Source organism: Corvus brachyrhynchos, unplaced genomic scaffold (genome assembly GCF_000691975.1).
Source record: "Corvus brachyrhynchos isolate BGI_N302 unplaced genomic scaffold, ASM69197v1 scaffold285, whole genome shotgun sequence".
NCBI classification, from domain to species: Eukaryota; Metazoa; Chordata; class Aves; order Passeriformes; family Corvidae; genus Corvus; species Corvus brachyrhynchos.
Genome location: NW_008238323.1, coordinates 581,229 through 595,623, shown reverse-complemented (window position 1 = coordinate 595,623; position 14,395 = coordinate 581,229). Strand labels below are relative to the sequence as shown.

At 40.5% G+C, this 14,395-nt stretch overlaps 1 protein-coding gene across 13 annotated transcripts in view; it reads right to left on the bottom strand.

The window, feature by feature from the left end:
- The window catches only part of DYM (dymeclin), a 224,476-nt gene that overhangs the window by 155,143 nt on the left and 54,938 nt on the right, over positions 1-14,395 (bottom strand). For all 13 annotated transcript variants that reach the window (XM_017734321.1, XM_017734324.1, XM_017734328.1 and 10 more), the window contains one exon: positions 1,466-1,648. In XM_017734321.1, coding sequence (XP_017589810.1) covers positions 1,466-1,648 — 183 coding nt within the window. The remainder of the gene's footprint in view (positions 1-1,465; positions 1,649-14,395) is intronic.

Sequence of the window (14,395 nt, the reverse complement as noted above, 5' to 3'; positions counted from 1 at the left end):
CAATTAAATTACAGAAATTACTTTAACAAAAATGCCATTTTTCTTTTCATAGTATATATTATGACAGCACCTAGCCTCTTTTTTTTGCATTACTTTCCTCTTATGAACCCCTTAGAATGTTCACAGAAATCAAATTTAAGCTCAATTATGAGTATTGCTTGTGGGAACAAATTTCTGGGAAACAATAAGTCATTCTAGCAACATACACATGTAGAGAAAATACAGCTTTTCATACTACATTTGACACAAAATAAGTTCTTTTAAAATTTTATAATGATATATGTATAGCGCTCTTTAATGAAAACATTACTGGCTATTGATGGCATGAAACAAAGTCAACCAAAAAGAAACATTAAAGGAAGCTTGCAGTTTAAAGACAGAACAAAACAAAAACTTTATCAACAGTTTGATCTCAACCACCTGTAAATGGTATCCAATAAATCAAAGAAGCATGCTAGGACTCAGAATTCTTCTTGGGAGAACAATCCTCCACCCTCAAAACCCAATAAATCTTCCTAGGTAATGGTGAATTAATTTAGAGCTCAACCTGGTTAAAACTTAATGGATAAAGAAATACAAGAACTCCCCAGAAGAAAGTGCATAACTCAGGATATTACTGTGGCTTCACAGGTTGTCACACAGCTCCTGAGTTCTGTGCACGCTGCCAACCTGCACAAAGCCAATGAAAGGTAAAACCACATGGCTCAGACTCAGATTTAAGCATGGATAAATGGTGGAGTCCCAATCCCAGGAGGGATTTAAAGGCTGTGTGGATGTGGCACTTGGGAACATGGGGTAGTGGTAGCCTTGGCAGTACTGGGGAAATGGTTGAACTTGGAGGGCTCTTCCAACCTAAATGATCCTGGGATTCTGTGAAAAGCACAGGCTGCATGCTGAGCTATCTAGATAACCCAAGCTGTGTTAGGGCATTCCCATGTCCCAAACAAAACCCTCTGCCAGTCAGTGCCACATGGTACCTGCAGTTACCTGACACACAGACTGGAACCTGCCTTGTCAAAATCCAGACAAGCACCAAAACAACTGTGAAATCTCCCATACAAACAAAACTCATGGAAGTTTTATGTTAAACATTTTTTTCTTAATTTTGAAATACAAGAATAGAGTCAGAAAACCCAGGTAGCAATTTCATTATTTACTTTCTCTCTAAGGAACGTGACTCCAGGATAAAAAGTGCTACAAATTTTTAGGGGACTCCTGCAGACTCCTGGATAACCAATCTACTTATAAGTCAGTTTTACAAAGTATACTCCTTCTGTCCCCACCACTATGTTCCAGCAGCTGAGGAACTCCACGTCAAAACTCCCAGATGAAAACATGCTATTACTGCTCTTCCATGGGCTCGCTGGAAGGACAATAAATCTTGGAAAGAGAACCTCTAAGCAATCACAGCAACTTAAAACTCCATTTCATCAGTTCAGGCTCAGAAGTAAGAACAGATACAAACCTTGTGTGTTCTTGAAGGACATGATGGCTTGCCTGTAGGGGTTCGGGGTGTCTGGAGCATCTGTCAGGTTGGCCAGGACCAGCAGCAGCAGCAGGCTCTGGCTGGCCAGAGGGGAGCACTGCTCCAGCTGCGCCGATGCTTTGCTGCCCACCCCACCCAGCGTGAACACTGTCCACAGGCCAGCTGCAGAGAAAAAACAGCAAATAATAGGTTTGGTCATATTTTAATAAACAAGGCTTCTTTAGAGGGTAGGTTTAGATTAGATATTGGGACAAAATCCTTCCCTTTGACAATGGTGAGGCCCTGGCACAGGTTGTCCAGAGAAGCTGTGGCTGTCCCATTCCGGGCAGTGTCCAAGGCCAGGCTGGATGGGGCTTGGAGCAGCCTGGGATGGTGGAAGGTGTCCCTGCCACTATTGGCACTGGATGAGCCTTAAGGCCCTTCCAACCAAATCATTCTCTGATTCCACAACTGTACATTTGTGCATGTACAGCTCCAGTAGTAAGGCATAATGTATAAAGCCAATGTAATGTCCCCAAAGGCTGCTTGAAAAAACTCTCATTATCACACTGCTTAAACTTTGATGTTTGAGCCTCAAATGCAGAGTCATTTTCATACTTACAGCACTAAAAAGAATTAAGTCCAATACTAAACTACTGCATTTGAAATTCCTGTCCCTGATTACAGGAGCATTGGTGAACCCAGATGACCAGCTACATGCCCAAATACTGATTAGAGGAGAAGGAGCATCAGAGGAGGATTAAAGGACACCCCTCATCCCTGTCCAGCAAGTCCATCAGTCCTTACATCCTTGCCACTGTTCATGGGACTGTATTACAGCACTGAGAAAAACTAGGAAAAGAACCAAAACTGAAACAGAGACACTGCACACTCAGCATTATGGGGGTACAGAGTCAGAGGAAAGGACAAAACCTCTACATTTATCACATCTGGGCTCTTGATATACTCATTCCAAGGGGATAAGAAGCAACCCCTCCCAATCACACTGTATTAGATTCATCCCCAAATGCCTGCCTAGCAGTTCATTTTTTTGAGAGCATCTTGAAATTTTATGGCAGAGACTGAGCATTTCATAAAATTATTCATTTAACAGGTCAAAGCTGTCAGTTATACAGGGAAAAAAAAAATAGTTGCCTCTACTTATAAAAAGGTAAATCCCTATTTCCTCTTTTAATTAATGCCTAAATCAAAAATTAATTACAACACACATTCTTAAAGAAAACAGAAAAATTAAGCAAGTTTAGTTTCCAATCTTCTAGTCTGCAAGATTCAAGGTATAAATGACAAAAACCCTGTAAGCCATTTGAATGCAAAACATTAAAGTATAACCAATAAAAAAATTTCAAGTACTCCTAGCACGACAAAATTTCAAGCCATCCAATGAGTATTTTTGTTCAAACATAATAGTCAGATTATGTAACAAACCAATGCTCCCTCATTAGGACAATTGCAGGGCAATTACTGCCATGTCATGGGCAAGGAAGCTAATGCCACTCAGTGTTAAGCAGCTTGAGAGAGTTCTTACAATAAAAAGCACTATAATTGCAGCCTTCTTAGCAAAAATTTTGTGTTACATTAATAACCTTTTATCACCAGGTTTTTCATCCAGTGTCCTTATCAGAATGAATGATGCTGACCATGAAGTTAGTTTTTAAGTTCACATGAGTTAACCAGAGAAGTAACATGCAAAGAAACTATTTTAAAAACCCTGAAATAACTGTACATTTATTATTACATGTTAAGTAAATTAAAATTCATCCCATTTCCTTTCTTAAACTTTAGTTCATTTTTAATCTTCCACCACCCCATCCTTCTGTGGCTGGCATCTGCCATTACTACGTCTTTCCTCAATAGTTAGGAAAAGAGGGATACGGCCAAAACACTGGTGATTAATCTGAATCTTCCACCAGGGAGAATGAGGTCAGTATGTCCGAGAGAAATCTGCACATTAATATGTGACCCAAGTAACCTCCTGAAGTTCTCTCGTGCGTTGGCAAGTCCTCCAGAAAACCAATCCCATGTAACAGGTTCATAAAATTCCTTTCACTTGCAAAGGGCAATGTCACATTAGGTGCTAAATATTGGCTGGTGCTCCCAACATACTCAAGTCAAAAAAGTTTTAAAGGAAAATATTGTTTCTGATCATAAACATCAGATTAAAATGCTAAATAGGTAAAGAGCCTGGGAGGACAGAGAGACAGGCAGTTTCTACCTGCATGCAGTAGAAAGGTATGTTCACAATACCTGAGATATTACTTTGTTAAACATAATTTTATATTTATGCACATTTCAAAATTACAAAACTATATTTAATTTCTTTAACATGCAAAACAAAGTAACTTCTACTGCACTCCCTTAGAAGCTTTCCTCACTAACTTTTCATATCTGAAGTTACAGAAAACTTAGAAGAATATACACCGATACAGTGTGGCCAGAATAACATTTCAGATTCTGTTTCTTCAGAACATCACAGGAAAAAAAGAAACCAAACCAGAATAAAAGGGAAAAAATCCCATGTTTAAAAGGGATGAAGGCCAGGTTGGACAGGGCTTGGAGCAGCCTGGGATAGTGGAAGGTGTCCCTGCCCATGGCAGGGGGTAGAACGAGATGAGCTTTGAGGTCCCTTCCAACCCAAATCATCCTAGGATTCCATGATTCTATGCAAGTTCCTGTTTAAGCCAACAGGATAGCCACAGACGGCTGCAACAGTACTAGTTCTGCCTGGCATCATTATAGGCATGAAGAGAAATTTGCTTAAATGCTCCAACATATAGACTGGATTTCTTTCACATTGAGATTTTTTTATTTTACTTCTATCCTCTTATCATTTTTTTATATAACACCAAAGAAATACAAACTCCAGATGCTTTTATAAAGCTTTCTACATCTCTGGAAGGTGGCAAAGGAAAGCTAGGGTTCTCAAAACTAAACCACTAAACTATGAAAAGGAGAGAAGGGTAGATTACCTGAACCACCATCATCAGGCAAACTGCTTCTGAAGATTTAAAAAGTCTTGAAAAGGCTCTACAGTACCAAATACTACCTTTCTAGTCCTAATTATAAGCCTGATGAAGTCAATAATCCATAACCCTAAAACAGTCTCTTCAATATTGTTGAAACACACCACACAGCCAATCATTCTCTCCTTTCTGGTGAGATGGGGGAGAGAACTGAGAGAAAGACAAAACTCATGGGTTGAGATGAAGACAATTCAACAGAACCAAAAAAGAAGGGAAAATGATGATGATGATGATGATGATAATAATGATGATAAAAGAATACACAGAGGAAGTGATGCACAATGCAGTTGCTCACCACCTGCTGCAGACCCTGAGCAGTGTCCACCCACCCCTGGCCAATACCCCCCAGTTTACTGCTGAGCATAACAGGATATGGGATATTCCTTCAACCAGTTGGGTCAGCTGTCCTGGCTGTGTCCCCTCCCAGTTCCTTGTGCCTTAAGGAACCTTGAAGCTCATCCCATTCCACCCCCTGCCATGGGCAGGGACCCCTTGCACTAGACCAGGCTGCTCCAAACCCTGTCCAACGTGGTCTGGAACACTTTCAGGGATGGGGCAGGGCCTCATTCTGTGCCAAGGCCTCACCACCCTCACAGGGAGGAATTCCTTCTGAAATCATGAGAAGCTGACAGGTTCTTGATTCACTGTAAGCACAACTTAGCAACAACTAAAAAATGAAGGTGATATCAAAATTACCCAGCACTGCAACTCTATCCAAGCAGAAAACAAGACAAATATTTAAGTATTTGGATCACTTATTTAATTTCTACAATTTACTGTTTTCTGCAGGATACTTTTAATTGCATTTCCCTAGTATTTGTCCATCGTTTCTAACTGTGGCCAGATCCAGGCTCCCCAGTACAAGAGGGACATGGAGCTTCTGGAGCAGGTCCAGTGCAGAGTGACACATATGCTGAAGGGCCTGGAGCATCTCCTGTGAGGAAAGGCTGAGGGAGCCGGGGCTGCTCAGCCTCGAGAGGAGCCCCAGCTGAGAGGGGCCCTCAGCCCTGGGTGTCCCTGGCTGCAGGGAGGGCTCAGGGCAGGGCCCGGGCTCTGCTCCGGGGCCCGGCAGCGGCACCAGAGCACCGGGCAGGGCCTGAGCCCAGCAATTGCCCTGCACAGGAGGCAGAACTGCTGCCCTGGGCAGGCCCAGCCCTGAGCAGATTGTGAAGAGCAGGCATGGAGTCTACTCCCTGGGGATATTCCAGAGCTGTCTGGACACAACCCTGTGCCATGTGCTCTGGGATGATCCTCCCGGAGCAGGGAGGTGGGGTCAGATGTCCCACTGTAGGCCCTTCCAGCCTGACCAGCTCTGGGATTCACTGATATAACTTTATTTCTTGACTCAGTCCCACGTGGAGCCACATTGCTAGAAGTTTTGCCAATTACGGAAATGTAGAATTCTCCCAATTATTTCTGGGAAATACTGTAATACTTTGATAAGGAACTGACTGCGTTTACCTTTAAAACCAAATGAACAGATTCATTTTTGCCCTTCTCTTCCACTAAACTAGCCACCACAGATATTTTTCCCCTGTTCATACAACTCTATGTAAGGCAGAGCAAGAAAAGCAGGTCATAAGAGCAAACTATGTTATTTTGCAACAGGAAGCTGAGATCTTCTGTACGATAGCTGGAAACACAGTTTACAGCCACGAAAACAAATCCAGGACTTTAATCTAGTTTGACAGTCTGTGAAACAACACTTAATGGCAAAATGAAGTTATGACACAGTCATCAAAATAGAACTTTCTTTCACCTGACTGTTATTTGATGTAAACACAACTCTGCAGAAATCTCAGCCTAATGCCTGGTCTCTGTTACACAATGAGATACAAATAAGGTTCATGTTTGTACCTACTTTGAGAGAAGTTTAAACGCACTTATTTATAGTTTCACAAGATCAAGAAGAATTTTAGGAGTTTGATTTTGAAGATACTTTGAAACCAAGAGTGCAGAAGGTACTCCAAAAACTCATTGCACTCATATAAAGCATTGCAACTTATAGTCAGCAACTTCTAACACTGTCTACCATTATTCTAAGTCAGCAGATCAACAGACTGTGAGCTATAATTGATTTTTGAGCTCTCCTGGATTAGTTATTAAAATAGTTGTAATTCTTCTGCTAAACATGCATTATTCACCTTTCAACCTTCAGTGTCAAGCCTCAGAAGACAAACTCTCTGACTTCTCATGCTGGACAGAGCATTAAATTAATGCTGAGGAAATTGTAGTTACTTATTTCCAAGTTTCTTTCTAGGAAATTAATATTGTTTGGGGTTTTTTTTTAATCTAATAGTAGCTGAAAAATTCAATTAAAGTAATCACTGAACTTCAACCTTTCTTTGAACATCCTTCATTGCATTTAAATATAGGCATTAAATTGCAATTAATACTGGCAAAGCCTTTTTGATTACGCTGTCTCTCCTCACTGGAGCTTGGCAAGAGGGCAGATCCTTCCCTCATTCCACATCACATAACCCATGTCCTCTCAAACATATTTAGCATCCTCCCAATGAGTTTTTTATTGCTTTTGAAATTATTTTGCCACAGGCACCAACTTGAGGTGGCCCTTCCCGCCTGACCAGCGCTGGGATTCATTGATATAACTTTATTTCTTGACTCAGTCCCACGTGGAGCCACATTGCTAGAAGTTTTGCCAATTACGGAAATGTAGAATTCTCCCAATTATTTCTGGGAAATACTGTAATACTTTGATAAGGAACTGACTGCGTTTACCTTTAAAACCAAATGAACAGATTCATTTTTGCCCTTCTCTTCCACTAAACTAGCCACCACAGATATTTTTCCCCTGTTCATACAACTCTATGTAAGGCAGAGCAAGAAAAGCAGGTCATAAGAGCAAACTATGTTATTTTGCAACAGGAAGCTGAGATCTTCTGTACGATAGCTGGAAACACAGTTTACAGCCACGAAAACAAATCCAGGACTTTAATCTAGTTTGACAGTCTGTGAAACAACACTTAATGGCAAAATGAAGTTATGACACAGTCATCAAAATAGAACTTTCTTTCACCTGACTGTTATTTGATGTAAACACAACTCTGCAGAAATCTCAGCCTAATGCCTGGTCTCTGTTACACAATGAGATACAAATAAGGTTCATGTTTGTACCTACTTTGAGAGAAGTTTAAACGCACTTATTTATAGTTTCACAAGATCAAGAAGAATTTTAGGAGTTTGATTTTGAAGATACTTTGAAACCAAGAGTGCAGAAGGTACTCCAAAAACTCATTGCACTCATATAAAGCATTGCAACTTATAGTCAGCAACTTCTAACACTGTCTACCATTATTCTAAGTCAGCAGATCAACAGACTGTGAGCTATAATTGATTTTTGAGCTCTCCTGGATTAGTTATTAAAATAGTTGTAATTCTTCTGCTAAACATGCATTATTCACCTTTCAACCTTCAGTGTCAAGCCTCAGAAGACAAACTCTCTGACTTCTCATGCTGGACAGAGCATTAAATTAATGCTGAGGAAATTGTAGTTACTTATTTCCAAGTTTCTTTCTAGGAAATTAATATTGTTTGGGGTTTTTTTTTAATCTAATAGTAGCTGAAAAATTCAATTAAAGTAATCACTGAACTTCAACCTTTCTTTGAACATCCTTCATTGCATTTAAATATAGGCATTAAATTGCAATTAATACTGGCAAAGCCTTTTTGATTACGCTGTCTCTCCTCACTGGAGCTTGGCAAGAGGGCAGATCCTTCCCTCATTCCACATCACATAACCCATGTCCTCTCAAACATATTTAGCATCCTCCCAATGAGTTTTTTATTGCTTTTGAAATTATTTTGCCACAGGCACCAACTTGAGGTGTAGTCCCAGGCTGCTTTTGAGACTGAATAGGACAAAATAAAGAGTTTTAATAGACATGAAGATCTTCAAAAGGTCTCTTGATCTCCCCCTGTCATTTTGGCATTTCCAAAATGACAGTCCTGCTCCTTTGTTGCAAAAATGGAAAGAATACAAATAGATAAGGCTACAGAAGTTGGCAAAACCAGTGTTAAATATCAGACAGAAAACTCAACCACAACGAAAAAATCCCAACAGAACAAATCTAACTTATGGTTAGTAACACATCCAGGTCAAACCATAGCTCCCCACTCTGCTTTCCTACTTCTGAAACTTTTAGCATCCGGAAGATCGTCCAATGCTGCAACAGCATCTAAGGCATCACTAAATACAGATGAAGAAGAACTAAAGCAAAAGTGATTTTCATTGCATCTAATTGATACCATCATGTACTTCCTCCACCAAACCCAGTAAATAACGTATTATTAAAAAACATTACAATTACTGTTTAATTCTTATTACACTCAAGGAGCAGCACTGGGAACTTGAGTATTGTTTTTTTTGTTTAACGCTTATTATGTGTGTCACATTTCTTAAGTCAATTCAATGGTTCTCACACTGTGGTCTGATGAACACTTTCTGGTGGCCCATGGAGAGCTGGCAGTTCACGTTGTGCTGGCTCTTGTCCTTGTTTCCAGCTGCTACATTGTGTTAGAAGAAAGCTAAAAATACATAAATACTTTCCTACGATTACTTTTCCATGCAAGCAATTTCTCAAGCTGCCACAGGGATGTTATGTGATAATGAATAGGAGAGGAAAAAGAGGTCCATGGAATCATGAAAGGGGATCAGTGAGGCAACTGCTGTATCAGGGGCATTTTATACTTTATAAAGCACATCTTCAACATCTCAGATCTTTAGCTAAGGAACTCAAACAGCAAACTGTGAGGAACACAGGGTATACTTGCTTAAAAGACTATAAAAACAGCAGAGGGAAGTCCTATTGCAGATTTGGGAGGATTCATTACAGAAAGAAACTAGCAAAGTTGAAGTACAGGAAATATGGAATCATTTTTACGTGGTTTATGAACCTGCATATTAAATATTCCATTCTCAAGCAACACTAAACTCATTCGTAGCATAAACACACTGACTTACACACAAACGACAACCTGTGATTGAAAAAGTCAATCTGGTGACTACAGACTTTTTAAATAGGGAAACTACAAAACCCAGAAGCACAAAAATGGCTGTCCTAAACACTACTGCAATTTTTTGTTTGCAGTCACTTTTTAATTGCAGTAACTTTTTCAGCTGACACAAGTTCTCATAAATGATAGGCTTTTAAAACATTTCACCTGGCATGGTAATACAAATGGCAAAAGTAAAAATTTTTAATTTTCAGCAGTATTTTTCACGCTCTTCATTGTCCAGTACTGGACTCACAGAATAAACCCAAATTAGCTTGAGACATAGGAGAAGTTTTACAAACAGCTATAAATGAATAGTTTCTGGACATCACACAGTCTAGCAAAAGAAATTCGTATTTTAGATACTGGTAGGCTAGCTGCTCTCTAAGTCATCAGCAGGCTGCAGCAAGAATTCACATGTGGGAGACACTAAATTTAAAAGCATTTTGAGACAACATCTATGGGCCAGTCCATCTTGACTCTATTTCTTGTCTGGAACACAAGCATGGCACATGATGTGTATCAGAGTAAATGTGTGATCACTTGGAACTGCATATTCAGGCTTAAAATCCCATCGAACTACCACTTAGTGCAAGGTCAAAGTCACACAATTTACATAGATGACTGCCATGGGCTTTATTTCAGGTGCTGTGTTATATTTCAGCTGCTTTACTACTATATTTTAAGTATTTAATTCCTAAATACTACAGGAAAGTGACTGAAATGCTATAGAAAGATTAAGTGCATGTTTTAGATTACTTCTTTAAATGTTAAAAAGAATTATAGAAGTGATTTAAAAACCAAGTTATTTTCTTCTCAACAAATCACTGCAACAGAACAACTGCTCTATATTTCACAGATTTCAACTGGCTCATTGAAATACATGACTGAGTATGACTTAATTGTTTGAGGGTTTTCACACCTAATAACACTATTGTGTAAAGGAGACCAGTTTTTCATCCTCCTTGCCAAGAACAGCAGAAGGTAGTTGTTTCTGTGGAGCCAAGCTCTGCAACACCAGCTCCCTGCCTGCCCCACTCCTGGTCACAGCCTGTCCAGGAGTAGCCGAGCTTATGTCTCTGTGTACCCACACATTTAAAATACACCCCAGGCACTCCCTTTTTTGATGTTCCTATTGCTCCCAGTGCTGCAGCAGGACAGGAAAGCCACAGGGAATGGCTGGGGTGTGGGAGCCACTGGGGAAAAGAGAGCCCAGGAAATCTCCACATAAACCCTCCAAAGCCAGAGAAGCGCTGATGAGTCTGAAGTGGCCGGGGCTGTGATGTCATTAACACATTCTGGAAGCCGTTTTTTAGGAAATGAATCATGGAAGCAAGCGAAATGCAAAGATGTATTAGGTAACTGTGTCCATCCCCTATCCATGCAACAGTGTTCCCTCCAGTACAGCATGTTATTCTATCCAGTCTAATTTCAAGGGACTAGTAATGGAGCTTGAACCACATCCTTTGGGAAGAGTGTTCCATAATCTAATAAACCTCAATGTTAAGATTTTTTTCCCTAATATTCAGCTAAGCATTACTTTGTTCAGTTTCATCTACTTATTCCTTTAAGTGGTTCTATGTAATACCATAAAACATTTCTGCCCCAGTTCAGTGTTTACAGCCCTTAAATAAAAGGCACAGTCAGGTCTCCTTTGTTGCCCAGCCAAATTACATACACACATTTTTCTTTCCTTTCTTTTAAAGTCTTTTCCAGTTTGCTTCCTGCAATTAATCCCAGCTCCAATACTTTGCACAACCTTTCAAATGTCATGGAACTGAGAAAGATTGCAAACACTAAATGGCATAGATTGATAAATAAGCATGTCCCTCATTCCACTGCGAAAACAGTGTTTATTTCATTTTAAACTATTCATCTTCCTTTTTATCACTAGATCTCAGGAGATCTTTACTGTGACATCTGAAATGATCCAAGCTTTCGTTGGGGCAGGAACCCCATCTATTGCATCATAACTCTTTCTCTTGTTTTGAACTCTAAAATAAGGGGACAATCACCTTCTCCCAGGACCATGAAGCTCAGTTGCAGACTTGCATCCTCCTGAAAGCTTATGACACCACAGAGGCATCAGAAATGTATAAAGATACCCACAAAAAAGTATTCAATCTGAAAAACTACAAAACATTCAAAACCAAAGTCAATACCTGTAAACTCAGTGAAATCATATTACCTATAACTATATGTATTATTTACAGTTGGACTTGATGATCTTTGAGGTCTTTCCCAACCTTAATGATTCCATGAGTCTGTGATAAATCTAACATTTCCAGATAGGGTCTATCTCTCTTACTTGCCCAGAGATGCTGAAGCACGGAATAACTTTGTTAGCTGGAAATCCCTGACGGCATTTTCATTATATGTAATTGGAGTATGAGTAGTAGACATACCCAGAGACAGACACCCTGAAGAATTAAGTAAAGCAAATTACATAACACACTCCTGAAACAAAAGGCCAGATAAGGCTGGGAATAACTCTAATAAACTATTAATTCACTTTTAGAAATATATTAAAAATAACTATAGGAAGGGAACATCTTAAACAAGGAATCTTCACATTTTTATTAGCCGAACTCCTGGCCTGTTGCTGGAAACACCTATTTCAACTCCTTTGGACACAAGTGATACAATTTCGGAGATGGAACAATATTCCTGATGCACATTTGAAGACAGTCCAGTATAACTGAAGCTGCAAATCTGACCACAATATCAAGAAAAAATAAATAAAGGTTTCATGGTATTACACAAGAGCACAATACCACAGTATTATGACTACTTGGAACCTGGGAGACTAAGTGCATGCTTGAAGAGAGTGAGAGAGAGGAAAACGAATGAGAAATGTGGGAAAAACTGCAAATCCACCCAGTGCTGGATTTAATTTTAGAGGAACTGTCTGACTCAATCATCTATCAGCCTTGGAACAGCAAACCTCACGCCAACAACAAGTTCACACAGTGAGACATTAAAAGTTGTTGGATGGTGGCGTTTGGGGGCTTTTTTTGGTTCGGGTTATTATGGTGGGATTTTGGGGAGAGGAGGTTAGTTCCCAGAGGGGTTTTGTTCAGGCTTTTATTTTTAAATTATTTTTTATTTAATTATTTTTGGTTTTAATAGGAAACTCCTTTGGCTTCTGCCCAGGGTACCATCCTGGTACTTTATTGCCCTTGTCAGAATGCAAGGGAACACAGTGAATGTGTATAATTCAACCAATAGTGGAACTTCCAGTAGCATTTTCTGTCAACTCTATCAGGCAAAATATGAGGCAGAAACAAACACAGAAACATGTTACAAAATAACCATCTTGGCAGTATTATTTTTAAATAGTGCTAATCAGGGTATTGATATTAACTAATGCTTTTGATGTAAGACCCTCAGGAGAATTTCATCCCCACACAGAGGAGGGAAGGGGGAGGAAGAAATCCAGACAACCAATGAAAGAAGTGACCTGTAAAGTTGCTAGACAGGTCGAGGCATCCAAGAAATGACTTTTCCAGAGCAGTTAGATTTTTATATCAGTTAGTGAGTTTAGCACACTGCTCCTGTTGGCTTGCTGTGACTGCAGGCATTCAATTCACCTGTTTCTTGAGACATGAGAGGAACAAGACCAAGTGGCTTCTGGGAAAGTCTTTCTCTAAAACATTCTGCTTAACAGACTAAAAAAAATATAATAAAACTGCAAAGAGGCATGGAAGACTTAAGTTTTTCTGGACTCAACTGCCTAAACCACAAGACAATTTTCATCTTTCCGTTTCCTTACTTGTTAAATGTATGCAGCTCAACTTCCATGGCAAAGATCACGACAAGATATATCCCAATTCCATGACAACATATATTCCTTGCTGGGGGACTTGAGAGATCATTCTTGCCACCACTCAGGGGGTCAGATCGAGGTTGCCATTCAAGTCTTCCTATGAAGACAGCCTGGGACAGCTGGGGGTGCTCAGCTGCACAAGAGAAGGCTCCAGGGAGAGCTCAGAGCCCCTGGCAGGGCCTAAAGGGGCTCCAGGAGAGCTGCAGAGGGACTGGGGACAAGGCCTGGAGGGACAGGACCCAGGGAATGGCTTCCCAGTGCCAGAGGGCAGGGCTGGATGGGATATTGGGAAGGAATTCTTGGCAGCTCAGGCAGGTTTGGAGTCCCCATCCCTGGAGGCTTCCAAGGAACACGTGGACATGGCACTCAGTGCTCTGGGCTGGGTGATAAGGTGGGGATCAGGCATAGGTTCGACATGATGGTCTTGGAGGAGTTTTCCAACCTCGGTGATTCTGTGATTTTGTCAGAAAAATTACTTTCTCCTTTCTCCAGCCTGTTGCTCACATGACAGGTAAGAGATCCCTACCTCCTCTTTCTTCTCCCATAGAAAACTAAGGAATAGCTAGCACAGCAAAGTCAGCACAGACCTGCTGCTTCCCTCCTAGACCTAAGTTTCACTCCTCCAAACTTGTGAAGCACCTCAGCACTGGTACCTGCAGCAATTCCAGCCAGCTTCTCTATCAGCCTTCAGGAGAGCATTCAAAAACAATTAAATAAAACTCCTAATATAAGCACAGCTGAAAAACTCAGAATTACACATCTTAGGAATGCTCTGGCTGCCACCCATATTCCTGAGAAGATCTGTTCACACTCCTTGGAGCCTGCCACCTCTCCACAGTGCAATGGGCATGTTATTTTTTAACCCATCATGTCCCTATCTTTTGTTTAAAAGGTAAGATTTTGTTTGTGTGAGTTAACTTCTTCCTCTACACTACCTGCTGCACCAAGGAAGAGGGAAACGCTGAGTGTTCTCTTGCTTGAAACCTGGTCCACCAGCAACTGGATGAAGCAGGGAAAGTCTCCCCTGGATCCTGGAACAGGCTCATGGAC